The sequence below is a fragment of the Amblyraja radiata genome, chromosome 6 (genome assembly GCF_010909765.2).
Source record: "Amblyraja radiata isolate CabotCenter1 chromosome 6, sAmbRad1.1.pri, whole genome shotgun sequence".
Classification (NCBI taxonomy): domain Eukaryota; kingdom Metazoa; phylum Chordata; class Chondrichthyes; order Rajiformes; family Rajidae; genus Amblyraja; species Amblyraja radiata.
In genome coordinates, this window is record NC_045961.1 from 44,248,046 (window position 1) to 44,265,263 (window position 17,218).

The 17,218-nt window shown below is 45.0% G+C and overlaps 1 protein-coding gene across 2 annotated transcripts in view; it reads left to right on the top strand.

Annotated features, from left to right (window-relative positions):
- The window catches only part of dync2h1 (dynein cytoplasmic 2 heavy chain 1), a 413,286-nt gene that overhangs the window by 90,779 nt on the left and 305,289 nt on the right, over positions 1 to 17,218 (top strand). For both annotated transcript variants that reach the window (XM_033022666.1, XM_033022665.1), the window contains exons 29-34: positions 454 to 571; positions 1,365 to 1,477; positions 1,553 to 1,672; positions 7,204 to 7,354; positions 8,795 to 9,000; positions 13,923 to 14,105. In XM_033022666.1, coding sequence (XP_032878557.1) covers positions 454 to 571; positions 1,365 to 1,477; positions 1,553 to 1,672; positions 7,204 to 7,354; positions 8,795 to 9,000; positions 13,923 to 14,105 — 891 coding nt within the window. The remainder of the gene's footprint in view (positions 1 to 453; positions 572 to 1,364; positions 1,478 to 1,552; positions 1,673 to 7,203; positions 7,355 to 8,794; positions 9,001 to 13,922; positions 14,106 to 17,218) is intronic.

A 17,218-nucleotide genomic window follows, 5' to 3' on the forward strand; every position in this document is an offset into this window, starting at 1 on the left:
GGTTAATTGAGGTGTAGAATGGATGATTAATGTAATTTTATTTTTCAGTTTGCCACAATGAATTTAAAATTAGCCATTTACCTTCTGCTTTCCTCTTACTGTCCTCTTACTATGGTACTAAAGGAAATTTAGCTCATGTCACTGATTATTAATTATGTCTCCCAAAGACCATTGTTAATACCTCTCTAAGAACTGCATTATCTAAACTTTCCTGCAAAGTTTTCCGTTCAAGTGGAAATTGTCAAAAAAGATGTGAAATTGAATAATAAGTGATCAACTAGGTTGCTGTCTTATTTATCGCAACATCAGTTTGTATCTTATTAGGGAATTTGATTTATTTAAGGCCATGTGAGTCTAAAAACAACGATGAACGTAACTTGATTAATGTCTGAATTTGCCGTTCTGGGGTATTCAACTATGCAGAGATTAATATTTTCAAACTTCTGTATCTAGGAAAAACGTTCAGCATTCCCAAGGTTTTATTTCATTGGTGACGATGATTTACTGGAAATCCTGGGACAATCAACCAACCCTTCGATCATTCAAACTCATCTCCGAAAACTTTTTGCTGGTATGTCTTGTGGGTGACGCTGGATTTGGCAGTAACTACACTGCCACATGCAGTGGGGTGAATGCATGTGTTTTATTTTATTTACAGTAGTAAGAAAGTCCAAGACCGCATGGGGGCACTGTCCCTCGCCATCAGGGTGCATGTGTGGTGGCACTGGCAATTTTGGGTTGTCTCGGCTATCTTCAAAGGCGGAGGTGTGATGATCTAAGACTTTTCCCTGCAGTTCACTTTAGTCTCCAGAGGATGCGCTGATGGTCTCAGATTTTTCCTGGAGGTTCAACTTTGCGCTTGATGAGGTGCTGGCAATCTATGGATTATCCTGGCGGTGCAGTCTCTGTCTCTGTGTGCGCGCGCAGTCCCTCAGTATTCATGGGCAGGAAGAAACATTGGCATCTGAGGCCTACGCCAACCACTCAGTCTTACCTTCAGTAGAAGTAATGGCTGTCTAGGGCTTCTTCCTGGCAGATCAGTCTTGACCACACAATGCACTGGTGATCTTGGGTTTGTCCCAGTGCTTCAGTCTTCCTCGAACCTGTGACGGGAACACAACTAGCAGGGAGACATCCTACTTTGTCTCCCTTCCTCTATCTCCTTTCATTTTTTCTTCCTACTCCTTTTTTTCTCTTCAGCTCTTTCTCCTGAATTTGGTTATTATGCCATGTGCTATCACATGTTTGTCAAAGGAAACATTGGCAATTTAATTTCAAATTACTATAAAAGCTGAATAATTGTCCATTTTGTTGATAATTTCACACATTTAACATTGCTATATGTAATTTCTGGTTATTTCTAGGTATTAACAGTGTGGATTTTGATGAAGATTTCCAACATATTATAGCAATGAAGTCTCTGGATGGTGAAGTTGTGCCTTTAAAAAGGAAGATTCGTATTTCAGATGATGTTGAGGTGATAACATTTTGATCACATATCACATATGGTAACATTTTATGAATCCATCCAACCAGTTGTAATTTTTTTCAGGTTTGGCTAAGTAATTTGGCTGGAGTAATGAAAGAGACTCTGAACCAATTGTTGATTGAGTGTATTGACGCTTGGAAACAGTCACAAGGTGCTATTGATCCATCACGCTTCCCATCACAGGTACTACATGCGTTACTTAGGTTACTCATGAATGTCTTAGACTCAGTGCCTTAAAACCTTTCTTTCATTAAGTAAATACAATAAGTTGACAATGACATCTAAGCAATGAAAAATATCTCAGCAATTTCAATTTATTAAATTGTAAAAAGAGCTTTGTTGTAAATCTGTAAAGTAAATCAACAGCATATTTTCTGTAATCTAGTGGCAAATAATTTCTCAGTAAACAATTCCTGCCTTAAATATCATTATCCATCAGGAATAACAACATGATTGAAATCAGCTGAATAAGAAATAGTCATATTAGCATGTTGATATTATCACTGAAACAAATCTAAAACTGATATTTTTTGGACTCAAAATATTACAATTATGAACATGTAGGATTAGATTACTGCTTTGTAATTATTCATTGTTCTTCTTGTAATGACTTGGAGTTTTAATATGATCAATATAATAATAGTTCCAATACATCAGTTTAATTTTCTTTGTGTATGCTGTTAGATCTGGGATAGTGTAGCACAGAAACTAACCTTTATTTTATAGCTGAATGACCCGATAGTTCATGTACAAAATGGAAAATAGAACATCTTGTGTCAACAGCTTGCAAATAATAGTTGTTTGCGAATGCAAACAGGAAAAAGTTAGGGAAAGAATGCAGACAAAGTTGTAACAAAGGCTGGAAGCAACAAAAGCATCCTGATAAAGAAAGAAGAGAAGGCTTTAGGAAAAGGAGATGTAATCTTTCTTCAGTAAGTGCAGATTCCATCCTGTTGTTATGGATGAAGCTCTCACCGTCTCCTCTGTTTCCAACACAGTTCTGCTCTTACATTTTCCTCACAGACGGATTAAAGATCGTTATTTGGTTCCTACTCACTTAAGGGGCTGTCCCATTTGGGCGACCTAATCTGAGAGTTTGGAAGAGTGTATCCGACCTTCAAACTCGCAGCATGGTCGACACGTGGTCCTAGGAGGTCCTATGAGGTCGCTGGAACTCTCCTTCATGCTCGAAGGATGTTCCCGAATACTCGCGGTCTCAGCTAGGTCGCGGAAATGTTTCAGCATGTTGAAAAATTTTCCACAAGTAAAATTTGGTTCTTTTTAACTCGTAGTGGAGTGGGGTCGCTATTTAGTTACAGGCAGTCGAGGGCAGCCGTAGGCAATCTCCTTCGCTGACCGGGCATTTTAATTGGTTCATTGGAGTTTTCAGGACCTTCTCTCCCCCCTTCTCCCCCCACCTTCTCTCCTCCTCTCTCCCCCCCCGCCCCCTCTAAAGGACTTACCGTTACCGTGCAGACATTTTACCTTCCTCTTCATCGCGGGTGTGAATTTCAGACAGCACTCACCCGCTTTCCCTGGCCCCCGCCTTAGCGATGTGTTTGTGTGTGAGTGTGTGTGTGCAGTTGGTCGATCCAGCTCAAGGCTTTCCAGGCGAGTGCTCTCGAGCTTCAAGGTCGAAGATACTCTTCTGAAAGGGCCTGTCCCACTTACGTGTCCTTGGCACGCAAATTACGCGACCTCGTGGTCGCGATGGTTCCACGAGGGTCGCGCGCGACTTCATTCGACAGCACAGCCGTCAGGGGCGCGTGACGTCATTTGAAGACGGACACAAAATGCCGGAGTAACTCAGCAGGACCGGCAGCATCTCTGGAGAGAAGGAATGGGTGACGTTTCGTGACGAGACTCTTCTTCAGTCTGAAAGAAGGGTCTCGACCCGAAACGTCACCCATTGCTTCTCTCCAGAGATGCTGCTGGTCCCGCTGAATTACTCCAGCATTTTGTGTCTATCTGCAATTTTCTTGGCCCCGCTCTGGGAGTAGAAGTGGGGGCAGATCCGGACCGCAACGACCGTGAGCCCCAGGCCGAGCTCGGCGATCGTTTGCCTGCTTCTGCGGCTGTTGCAGGTGAGCCATTGCGTCATGCCAGGGTCTTGGGCCTGTTCCACTTTGGCCGTCAGTTACGCGACAGACTGTTGGCGCGCGAGGATTTCGATCGCTGCAAAAATTTTGGAGCCCCGCGCGATGTCGCGCACAACTACATACCCCTCCGCGCTTCTCAGTGGGACCGGCCCCAGGCGGCCATACGATGCCTGTGCGCCTCAACGCGACCACGAGGTCATGTAATTTGCGTGCCAAGCACACGTAAGTGGGACAGGCCCTTAACTCGCGGATTAGGTCGCCCAAGTGGGACAGCCCCTTTACTTCCGCATCCAACATAATTTTCTGACATTACCACCACTGGCATTGTGATTTCACCTTCAGTTCCATCTTCCTGTCCCCACACCTTTCCACATTCTGTAGAGACCACTCTATCTGCAACTCCTTAGTTTCTTCTTCCTTCCCACCCAACCCACTCATCCCAGGGTATTTTCCACTGCAACTGCAGGAGATGTAACACCAATCCCTACGCTGCTGTCACTTTCATCCAAGGATCCAAGTGGCCTTTCCAGGTGAGATGGAAGTTCATTTGCATCTCTTCCACCATCATCTATTGGATTCTCTGTTGCCGATGTGGCTGCCTTGTGCTTTGTTGGCCATGCCCTGCTGGAGCTCACAGTTGCTAAACAATTTAACTCTCCTTCCCATTCCCATATTAATCTTTCTGCCCTTGGTTCCTCCATGCTTGAATGAGACCACACGCAAATGTGAAGAACAGCACCTCATATTGGATAGCTTACAACCCAACAGAATTAACATTGAATTCTCCAGTTTCAGGTGATACCTCCTACCTCCACATTTCTCCACCACCCAGTCACCCTGCTACTTTCCCCTCCTTCATAAAACTAGTTTAGTTCACTAATTGTTCGAATAACATACCCAGAATATATTTCTTACATAATTGGATAATTTACACGTTTTTACAGAGTAAAGTCACACTTTATCATTTTTCTAATTTAAGGATTACAAATGTGTAAAACCATTTATTCCTGTGAATCATAAAATTTTAAATTGGTAATTAAAAATATTTTGTAACCGGTCTCTTAGTATTGAATAATGAATTCAAAATACAATGGAAAATGTATGTGAAGAAATGCAACCTCCATTTTTCTTATTTCTAATGTACATTTATATTATACTAGACCAAGTGCAGACCCGTTGGGTTTGTTCCTCCAACGTGCGGTTGCGGGAGGGGGCAGGGGACGACGACATGTGGCGTCACACACACTAACTACCACCCCGCACACGCGCTAACTACCCCCCTTGATGTTATATTAATATTATTAATTTGCTCCTTTTACCCCATAACTGCCCTATCCACTGACGCATAGCCCCCAACTCGCAATCGCGTCTAGAGAGGGGGGAGGGTAGAGAGTGAGGGCAGAGAGAGAATGGGGAGAGACAGAGAGAGAGGGGCAGAGACAGAAGGGCAAGAGACAGAGGGAGAGGCGGGTGGAGGGGAGGAGGAGAGGGTGGGTGGGTGAGTTGGGGAGGGTGGGGGAGGAGGGGAGAGGGAGATGGGGAGAGAGTGGGGAGGGCGAGATGGGGAGAGAGTGGGGAGGGGGAGAACTGTATGGGAGGGTGCTTAGAAGCTGTTACTTGGCCCGGTCTCTAGTCTTGTGCAGCGTATTGGGTGAGGTGAGATCCTTTTGCTTTCTGGTGTACTGGTGCGTGTTCATGGGGTTTTTGTTGGTGGTTGGGTTAGTTTGTGTCGTTTCTTTGCTTTTCGTCTCTCTCGTCTGGGTCCGGTCTCTCCTCTTTTTTTTGCGTCTTCTCTCGCTTTTTGCTTTGTCTCTCTCTGTCTGTTTTCTCGCTTGCCTTTGTTCTTTCTCCTCCTTTTCTCTCTTCCTTTTCTCCTCTCCGTTTTCTTTCGCCTTTTCCCGTTTGTTTGGGGTGAAGGGAGGGAGGGAGGGGGAGAGATCTCCCACTCCTGTCCCATTTTGATATCATATGTAAATGAGATCTATTGTGATTGTACATCTGAGATGGCACTGTGACTCATGCAGCAGTTTGATTTAAATTTCTTTTGATGATTTGTGAATGATTTTATTCAAAATCTGGGGAAAGAATTGACCAAATCTAGAGAGGAGTGCCATTATGGAATCGTAAGTTTAATCCCTGCCGAAAATGTGAGCGTCTCTGTGTTTTTGTCTCTGGTTTTCGAGGAGATACGTTTCAAAGGCAAAATGACACACACACACACACAAACACACACACACACACACACACACACACACACACACAAACAAACACACACACACACAAACACACAAACACACACACACACACACACACACACACACACACACACACACACACACACACACACACACACACACACACACACACACACACACACACACACACACACACACACACACACACACACACACCACACACACACACACACACACACACACACACACACACACACACACACACACACACACACACACACACACACACACACACACACACACACACACACACACACACACACACACCCACACACACACACACACACACACACACACACACACACACACACACACACACACACACACACACACACACACACACACACACACACACACACACACACACACACACACACACACACACACACACACACACACACACACACACACACACACACACACACACACACACACCACCTCACACACCCACACACACACACGAAAACACACACACACACCACCACACACACACACACACACACACACCCACACACACCTACACAGCACACACACACACACCACACAACACACACACACACACACCCACACACACACCACACACCCACACACACACACACACACACACCAACACACACACAACACACACACACACAACACACACACTCACACCACACACCACACACACACACACACACACACCATGCATACACACACACCACACACACACACACACACACACACCACACACACACACACACACACACACACACACACACACACACCACAAACACACCACACACACACACCCACACCACACCATACACACACACGCATACACACACACACCACACACACACACCACACACACGGCACACACACACACACCACACACAGACACCACACACAGATACACATACACACACACCACACACACACACATACACACATCTTTAAAAGTATATTAGACCAAATGCAAGCCCGTTGCTTCACACCTCTAGTATGTGGGGGGGGGGGGTGGGTGGGGGGGGGGGGGTGGGGTGGGGAGGTTAGGGTGTGAGTGGGCGGGCGTGATGACGAGTGAGCCTGTGGGCCAGGCGTACGCCGTCCAGATGCTGCGTACGCCGTTGAGACGCTGCGTACCACGTCGAGACGCTGCGTACGCCCGTCGAGACGATTTGTATACAATTAGTCCAATGACATAATGTTCTACCTGAATCCGCGCTTTTATCACATTCTCTGTTGTTTACACCAGAACATTCTGATTACACATCAAATTTTATTTCCATTTAATGTTTGGAAATACAAGTTTTGGAATTTTTAATCATACTTCCAATATTTTTATGCATTTATCAATGTTTTATCACCTCTATGTTGTCAGATTCTTTGCCTGACTGAGCAGATACAATTTACTGAAGAAGTTGAAAATGCCATAAGAAAGCATAGATTGCAGCAGTTAAATGATGAATTGATGGCAAAACTGGAAAACTACACAAGTATAGACTCTTATAGTGAGGAAACAGGTAGTGCAGGTAAGAAACCTCTGCTTGGACGGAGTTTGCAAGTTCAACTATTAGCAAATGCATACTGAAAATAATCTTTTGTAATTTGAAATTGTCAATTTTAAATATCAATATTTTGCATTATCAATAATCTCACTGATGTAAAATTCTAGAAGTGTCACAATTTCTGTTTCTATTTAATAACTATATTAATTCATTTTTTTGTGATTATTTCCTCACAATCAATATTTTTGGGATGATGAGGGCAGTTTGAGCATTAGAATGGTAGAATGTAATGATAATAGCAAAGAGTGGCTACAAGTCAAGCTTGTAGTATCAACTACAAGGGGCGGCACGGAGGTGCAGCGGTAGAGTTGCAGCTTTACAGCGCTTTCAACGCCAGAGACCCGGGTTAGATCCCGACTACGAGTGCCGTCTGTTCGGAATTGTACGTTCTCTCCGTGACCTGCGTGGGTTTTCTCCGAGATCTTCGGTTTCCTCCCACATTCCAAAGACGTACAGGTTTGTAGGTTAATTGGCTTTCTATAAAAAGTATATTGTCCCTAGTGTGTGTAGGATAATGTTAATATGTGCGGATTGCTGGTTGGCGCGGACTCGGTGGGCCCAAGGGCCTGGTTCTGCACTTTATCTCTAAACTAAAGAAGCTTTATATTTTAATTGAATGATCTTGTAATCATCTGTTCACTCAAAGTCCTTGCCAAAACAGCCAATATATTGATTTAGATAACAACAAATAGCATTTTCATCATATGGCTCGGTAAAAATTAAGTTATCTGTTATTTCATTTATTCTTGATATTATTATTCTCCTGTTCTATGTTAATTTGCTATCGTTGCGAGTATGCACCTAACTGCTTACAATTAGCCAGCAGTTTATATGATTTTGTAATATTGTAAAGTGAATATCAAGAGAAGATTTTAGTTTCCTAAAGGTTTGCACAATGTTCGACAAATGAATAAAATAAATGTCCTTTTCTGCTGTCCGTCAGTTCTGGATGACAACTGATTTTAGGAAACTCTATTGTCCCTTACTAGATTAGCAGTATCTATTGGAATTCAGAATGATTGGTATGTAAAACTAAGGATTTGGAGGACATTGTGGAAAGGGAAAGTTCATTTTGCAATGAATAAGCTGTGGGTATTTGCACTATAAAATTTTATATCAATTCTAACAAAAATCAGATTTTAAATATTATTGTTTGAAGTACAAAAGAATAAATAATCGTGGCCCAGAAAAAGTATAAAGAAGGTTTCTTGTGTTATGTATTGATGTGAGCTTATAATTTCATAGTCTTTTGAAGAATTGTGGTTAGACTCTAAACATGCAAGGGAAAGGAGTAAGTGTGTTAAATTTTGTCATAGAATTAATTTGATTAATGTTTAGAAGGCTTTAAATGTTTAAAAATTTTTGTGTTGAAGCACATTTTTGTATGTTTGTGCATGCTTTCAGAAACAACCATCTTGGAGTTGAAACTCAAAGCCCTCATTCTTGACATCATTCACAACATAGAGATTGTTAAACAATTGAATCAAACGCAGATTTGCAGTATCTCAGATTGGGCTTGGAAGAAACAACTTCGATTCTACATGAAACCAGATAATAACTGTTACATTCAGATGGTGGATGCAGAGTTCCAATATACATATGAATACCAGGTGCACATTTTCCTGATATAATTAGACTCACTGTGTTTTTTACTTTATATTCTTAGAACAATTTATCTACTAAGTATTTTTGTCATTGTATGTAGTTTCTTATTCTTTAAAGAAATATTTCATTTCACAATGATCAACATAGATGAGAGATATTCCATGTAGTTAGTATTTACCAGATGGTTTTAAGCAGACTGTATAAGACACTGCTGAATGTGTGAATCTCACATTTATATTTCTGTATAAAGACACGAGAATGTGAAGGAAAATAGAAAGCTCTTGTATATAATGTCTGCTTGGGAGAAAAGGCATTCTCTAGGCTAGTTAGTAGATGTGGCAGAGTGAGTAATAGAGGATTGTTTGTTTTACATCCTTCCAGCTGCTGCCATTGTTGAATGTATTCTCCTATTGTGAAAGCATAGATGGTATGAGCTTGTGGGTGGGTGGGAGGAGGAGGGTGCCCCCTCCCATTGGTACGGAACATTCGCATTTTTCAGCTTGAAATTGTGCAATATGGTGCATACTGTAGCGAGTCTTATAACTTACACTTGAATGCAATATATATGCTTTAAATTGGATTGGAGCGTTTTTGAAAGGGGGGAGGCTGTGCGATCACTGATCACTGGCCTTGGGGGTACCCGGTGAGGGAGTGGAGCAACCAAGTGGGGAGAGGGTGTGGAAGAAGGGTAGGAACTTTTTTGACATTTGATGTATTAAAATCATGTTTTAGTGCACTGTAGAAGTATGATTTCAATGTTTTTTGTATGAAGTATTTTTAAGAGGTAACTTTTTAAGGGGTAACTTTATCCACACAAAGGGTGATGGGTGTAAGGAACAAGCTGCCAGAGGAGGTAGTTAAGGCAGGGACCATCCCAACATTTAAGAAAAAGTTAGACTGATACATGGAAAGGACAGGTTTGGAGGTATGGACCAAAAGCAGGTAGCTGGGACATGTTGGCAGGTGTGGGCAAGTTGCGCCGAAGGGCCTGTTTTCACACTGTATCACTCTATGACTACATTATACCTCCACCATGCATGAATGCTTCAAAATCAAGTGATTGAGTTTTATTGTCATATACTCAAGCATAGAAACATAGAAAATAGGTGCAGGAATAGGCCATCGGCCCTTCGAGCCAGCACTGCCATTCAATATGATCATGGCTATTCATCTAAAATCAGTACCTCTTTCCTGTCTTTTCCCCATATCCCTTGATGTCGTTAGCCCCAAGAACTAAATGTAACTCTCTCTTGAAAACATCCAGTGAATTGGCCTGCACTGCCTTCTGTGGCAGAGAATTCCACAGATTCACAACTCTCTACGTGAAGAAAGTTTGTCCTCATCTCAGTCCTAACTGCCCCCCCCCCCCCCCTTTATTCTTAAACTGTGACCCATGGTTCTGAACGCCCCCAACATCGGGAACATTTTCCCTGCAGTTACAGTAAGTGAAATCTAGCAGGCAAGCAGGAGGCTTTCTCCAACCACCCCCATTTGAAGTCCACTACCTTCCACCGTTCTACCCAGTGCTTGATACTTACTTCCAGCAGGCCACTGGTAGTCCTCCAGGATGCACCGAGCCGCAGCCTGATCCATGCCGGTCACCTGGGCAAATTCGACACAGAGACTCTCTCTCTCTCCCCTCTCTTCTCCGTCCTCTCTCTTCTCATCAACCCCCCTCTCTCCTCTCTCCCCCTCTATCTCTCCCCTCCCCCATTCTTTCCCCCCTCTCTCTCTCCTCTCTCCCTCTCTGTCTCTCCTCTCACCCCCTCTCTCTCCCCACTCCCCCTCTCACTCTCTCCCCTTCCCTCTCTTCTCTCTCCCCTCTCTTCCCCCCTCTCTTCCCCCCTCTCTTCCCCCCTCTCTTCTCTCCCCCCTCTCTTCCCCCCTCTCTTCCCCCCCCCTCTTCCCCCCCTCTCTTCCCCCCTCCTCTTCTCTCCCTCCCCCTCTTCTCCCTCCTCTCTCTCTCTCTCCCCTCCCTCTTCTTCCCCTCCTCCTCTTCTCCCTCACTCTCCCCCCTCTCTCTCTCTCTCCCCCCTCTCTCTCCTCCTCTCCCGCCTCTCTCTCCCCCTCTCTCCCCCCTCTTCTCTCCCCTCCTCCCCCCCCTCTCTCCTCCTCTCTCTCCTCCCTTCCCTTTCTCCCTCCTACCTCACTCTTCCCCTTGCCCTCTCTCCCCTCTCTTTCTCCTCTGTCTCTATCTCTTTTTCTTTGCCCCCCATCTCTCTCTTTCCCCTCTCTCTTTCCCCTCTCTCTTTCCCCTCTCTCTTCCCCCTCTCCCTTCCCCTTCTCTCTCCCATTCTCTCCTACCCTCTCCTCCCTCTCCACCCCCTCTCTCTCTCTTCCCTCTTTCTTCCCTCTCACCCCTCTCACCCCCCCCTCTTTCTCTCCCCACTGTCTCCCTGTATCCTTGCCCTCTCTCTCTCTCCACCTCCCTTTGAGAGTGTCCCTTCGGCACAGAGACTCTCGCGGCAGCGGCAGCGGCGCAACGCTTCTCTCCCCCCTTTCTCTCCCCCCTCTCTCTCTCCCACCCTCTCTCTCTCCCCATCTCTCTCTCCCTTCTCTCTCTCCTTCCCCTCCTTCCCTCTCCCTCCCCTCTCTCTCCCCCACCCCCCCCCTCCCCTTCTCCCCCTCCCCTCCCCTCTCTCCCCCCCTCTCCCCCCCCTCTCCCCCCCTCTCCCCCCCTCTCTTCCCCTCTCTTCCCCTCTCTCTCTCCCCACTCTCTCTCTTCCCTCTCACTCCACCCTCCCTCTCTTGCCCTTCTGTCGTTGCCTCTCTCTCTGTCTCTCCCCATTCTCTCTCTGCCCTCACTCTCTACTCCCCCCTCCTCCCTCTCTAGTTGGGGGCTATGCGTCAGTGGATAGGGTTATGGGGTAAAAGGAGGAAATTAATAATATTAATATAATATCAAGGGGGTTAGTTGGTGTATGTGTGGCGGTGGTTAGTGTGTGTGACGCCACATGCCGCCCCGACCCCCGCAAACACGCGTTGAGGGAACAGACCCAACGGGTCTGCACTTGGTCTAGTAGTTTATAAAGCCATGCTTAATTTTTTATGAGGAGCTTTCTTCTGGTTCATGTATAAATACAGTGCCCTCCATAATGTTTGGGGCAAAGACCCATCATTTATTTATTTGCCTCTGTACTCCACAATTTGAGATTTGTAAAAGAAAAAAATCACGTGGTTAAAGCGCACATTGTCAGATTTTAATAAAGGCCATTTTTATACATTTTGGTTTCACCATGTAGAAATTACAGCAGTGTTTATACATAGTCCCCCCATTTCAGGGCACCATAATGTTTGGGACACATGGCTTCACAGGCGTTTGTAATTGCTCAGGTATGTTTAATTTGCCACCTTCATGTAGGTATAAGAGAGCTCTCAGCACCCAGTCTTTCTTCCAGTCTTTCCATCAATAAGTTTCCACCTTTGGAAACTTATTGCTGTTTATCAACATGAGGACCAAAGTTGTGCCAATGAAAGTCAAATAAGCCATTATGGGATTGAGAAACAAGAATAAAACTGTTAGAGACATCAGCCAAACCTTAGGCTTACCAAAATCGACTGTTTGGAACATCATTAAGAAGAAAGAGAGCACCGGTGAGCTTACTAATCGCAAAGGGACTGGCAGGCCAAGGAAGACCTCCACAGCTGATGACAGAATTCTCTGTCTCATAACGAAAAATCCCTAAACACCTGTCCGACAGATCAGAAACACTCTTCAGGAGTCAGGTGTGGATTTGTCAATGACCTCTGTCTGCAGAAAACATCATGAACAGAAATACAAAGACTACACTGCAAGATGCAAACCACTGGTTAGCTGCAAAAATAGGATGGCCAGGTTACCGTTTGCCAAGAAGTACTTAAAAGAGCAGTCATAGTTCTGGAAAAAGGTCTTGTGGACAGATGAGACGAAGATTAACATATCAGAGTGATGGCAAGAGGAAAATATGGAGGAGAGAAGGAAATGCCTAAGATCCAAAGCATATCCCCTCATGTGTGAAACACGGTGATGGGGTTGTTATGGCCTGGGCATGTATGGCTGCTGAAGGAACTGGCTCACTTATTTTCATTGATGATACAACTGCTGATGGTAGCAGCATAGTGAATTCTGATATGTACAGACACATCCTATCTGCTCAAGTTCAAACAAATGTCTCAAAACTCATTGGCCGGCGATTCATTCTACAGCAAGACAATGATCCCAAACATACTGCTAAAGCAACGAAGGAATTTTTTCAAAGCTAAAAAATTGTCAATTCTCAAGTCAATCGCCCGATGTGAACCCAATTGAGCATGCCTTTTATATGCTGAAGAGAAAACTGAAGGGAACTAAAAAACAAGCATGCTAAAGCCCAAAACAAGCATAAGCTAAAGATGGCTGCAATACAGGCCTGGCAGAGCACCACCAGAGAAGACACCCAGCAACTGGTGTTGCACATGAATCACAGACTTCAAGCAGTCATTGCATGCAAAGGATATGCAACAAACTACTAAACATGACTACTTTCATTTACATGACATTGCTGTGTCCCAAACATTATGGTGCTCTGAAATGGGGGGCGATGTATAAACACAGCTATAATTTCTACATGGTGAAACAAAAATGTATGAAAATGGCCTTTATTAAAATCTGACAATGTGTACTTTAACCACATGTGATTTTTTTCTATTACAAATTTCAAATGTGCTGTACAGACGGAGACAAATACATAATGATGGGTCTTTGTCCCAAACATTATGGAGGGCACTGTACCATTTCTTTGCTGTGAATACAAAGTTTGCAAGACAATGTTTTAAGTGGCATGTATCTTCTTACAAATAACCTTTGAAATTATTATCCCATGATCGAAAAGACATATACTTTGTAGAAGCGATGTGATGGGAATATTTATAATATTATTGTTAACAACATAAAACAATTCTCTTATAGGGTAATGCTCCAAAGCTGGTTCATACTCCTCTCACAGACAAATGTTATCTGACTCTCACTCAAGCCATGAAGATGGGGCTTGGAGGAAATCCATATGGACCAGCTGGCACTGGCAAGACAGAATCTGTGAAAGCATTAGGAGGCTTATTTGGTAGACAGGTTCTTGTTTTTAACTGTGATGAGGTAATTATGTAGGTTTTTTTGTATAATGCATTGGATACAAATTGATTATTAATATTTTTCACACTTGGTATGCAGTAGTTTGACAATGATTGTACCAGCAAATATTGTTAACTATTCTGTTTATAAAAAAAACATGATATTACCTTTAAGTATGTTCCCAACCTGAAATGTCACCTATGCTTGTTCCTCTGCTGCCTGACCTGCTGAGTTACTCCAGCACTGTGTCTTTTTTGGACACTAATTTAAAATAGCTTAATGCTACATGGCCTGTGGTATTTGTTCAAACATTAGACAGGGCTGCCAACATTGGGTGAGAGTTAAGAGTGAGAAATTGTGAGGGAGGGTGTGGGAGGGGGTGTTCCCCCTCCCATAGTAGGCTCCGGAGGTGGCACCAACGCCCCCACTCACCCGGTCCGCTCCTGGCTCCGGGCCGGGGTTAAAACTCCATGGGGTGAGGACAGAGCAGTCGACGGACATAGAGCCGCCGGAGGTGAGGGTGGGAGGTGTGTGCCGTGCCTCAGGGAGGAAGGGGGAGGGGTGTTGGTGCTGGTAGTTTGATAGCCCTGCTTTAAACCAATCCCCTCTAGTGCTTGAATCACATATCCTGGGAAAAAGACTATGCATTCACCTGATATTCCCCTCATGGTTTTTACTCACCTCTAAAACAATTTTTGCTTTATTTTGAACTTTCAGCACCCCCAGATATTTGAGCGTGAGAAATTTTGTGATCAGCGTGAGAGCATGAGAATTTTGTGAAATGCGCGAGTCTCACGCTCAATGCGTGAGTGTTGGAGTCCTGCTAATAATGCAAACATTTTATGCAAGTTCCAACTGTTTGGACAAAAATCACTTATTACTGCTTTATAACAGTTAAGTTACTTTAAGACCATTTCAGAAATGATGGCACTCAACAAACAATCAACTAACAAATTAAAGCAAACTAAAAATAAATAACATGTTCCCTTTCCTGACTCGACCTCATAAGTACTTTAACGCTGTTAACAGAGCAAAGGGATATTAATCTCAAGAATCAAAATGGGGAAAGTGGGGGCAATTTTGCTTAAATGGTCATTCTAAGCCCATTCAGATCTTCATAGAGTCAGAGTTATACAACATGTACGTGGCTGGCCCAATTTGTCCATAATGATCAAGTTGGCATTCTGCGTGCCCAGGGACTGGCTGCCGTTCACAGATCAGCTCGCGTCCCAGTGACTGGCTGCAGTTCTCAGGTCGGCTCGCCTGCCCCGACCCTGCGAAAACAAATTCGAAAAAAAACGTGGTTTTTCGGGTTACGGGCCGGATTCAGCCGAACCCTGTCCTAGATGTTTGGCCTCATTGTGGTCCTCCCCATGTTTTACAACCGATTCACCTGGTTAGTTTTATCTCTGGCTGCTTCATGTTGTCGGCGGCTTCACATCCAACCAAGAAAGAAGAGAAGAGAAGAGATGCGACGTCACTCACAGCCGCCAACTGACGCGCTTCCTCAGACTGCACAGATCGTTGTGATATGGCGCAAAAAGACAAACTGTGCAGGGACTGAAGACAGCGTGAGAATTCTGTCATCAGCGTGAGAATTGGCTGAAATATACGCTCAAAGCGTGAGAGTTGGCAGCCCTGTCTAAGGCCAGGATGTGACAACAGACGCACAGGGAGACACATACACAAAGGAAGACACACACACAAACACACAGGGAGACAGACACACACACACACAGGGAGACAGACGCATACACACAGGGAGACAGACACACACACACACACACACACACACACACACACACACACACACACACAGGGAGACAGACAGACACACACACACACACAGGGAGACAGACAGACACACACACACAGGGAGACAGACAGACACACACACACAGGGAGACACACACACACACACACAAGGATACACACACACAAACACACACACACACACACACACACACACACACACACACACACACACACACACACACACACACAGGGAGACACAGACACACACACAGGGAGACACAGACACACACACACAGGGATACACACACACACACAGGGATACACACACACACACACACCCACACACAGGGAGACACACACACACGGGGAGACACGCGCACACACACACACAGGGAGACACAGAGACACGCACACACACACAGGGAGACACAAACAGGGAGACACACTTACACACAAGGAGACACACACAGGGAAACAGACACAAACACCTTTCCTTCCCCCCCCCTCCATCCTCCCCTCCCTCCCTCTTTCCTCCCCTTCCTCCCTCCTCCCTCTTTCCTCCCCCCCATCCCTCCCTCTTTCCTGCCCTTCCTGTCTTTCCTCCCCTCCCTCTCTTTCCTCACCCACCCTCTTTTTCCTCACGCTTCCTCTTTCTCCCCTTTCTCCTTCCCTTCCTTCAATCCCTTACTACATTCCCTCCCCCTGTCTCTCTTTGCCTCCATCCCTCCCTTTTTTTCTTTCTCTCTCTCTCTTTCTCCCCTCCCTCTCTTTCCCTGGCCGCCCAATGGGGAGTCTGGCGGGCACGGTGCAGCGTGGATTGGCGGCGCTGGCGCTGCCGTGTGAGTTGAAGGGCAGGAGGGAGGGAGGGAGCGAGGTTGCTGCGGCAGCTGGAAGCAAAGATCTTGCCCCGCTATAGGATCTTTGGCCGGAAGCGCAGCGCTCGTAGACGGCGCACAAAAGCGCTGACACCCGCTGCCCGGGACCGACGCGCTTCCCCAATCCGTGCAGATCGCTGTCATGTGGCGCAAAGAGACAAACTGTGCAGCAAAGATCCTATAGCTCCGCTATAGGATCTTTGCTGTGCAGGGACTGAAGACAGCGTGAGAATTCTGCCTTCAGCGCGAGGGCGTGAGAATTGGCTGAAATGCGTGAGTGTCACGCTCAAAGCGTGAGAATTGGCTGAAATGCGTGAGTGTCACGCTCAAAGCGTGAGAGTTGGCAGCCCTGCATTAGATCAGTATTTAAGTCTGGTAAATTTGAAAAGCAATTTCAAAAATATTTCAGTTTAGACAATAGACAATAGGTAATAGGTGCAGGAGTAGGCCATTCAACATCATCACAAGATCTGCATATTTATTGATGCTATTTATTTTTAAATACTT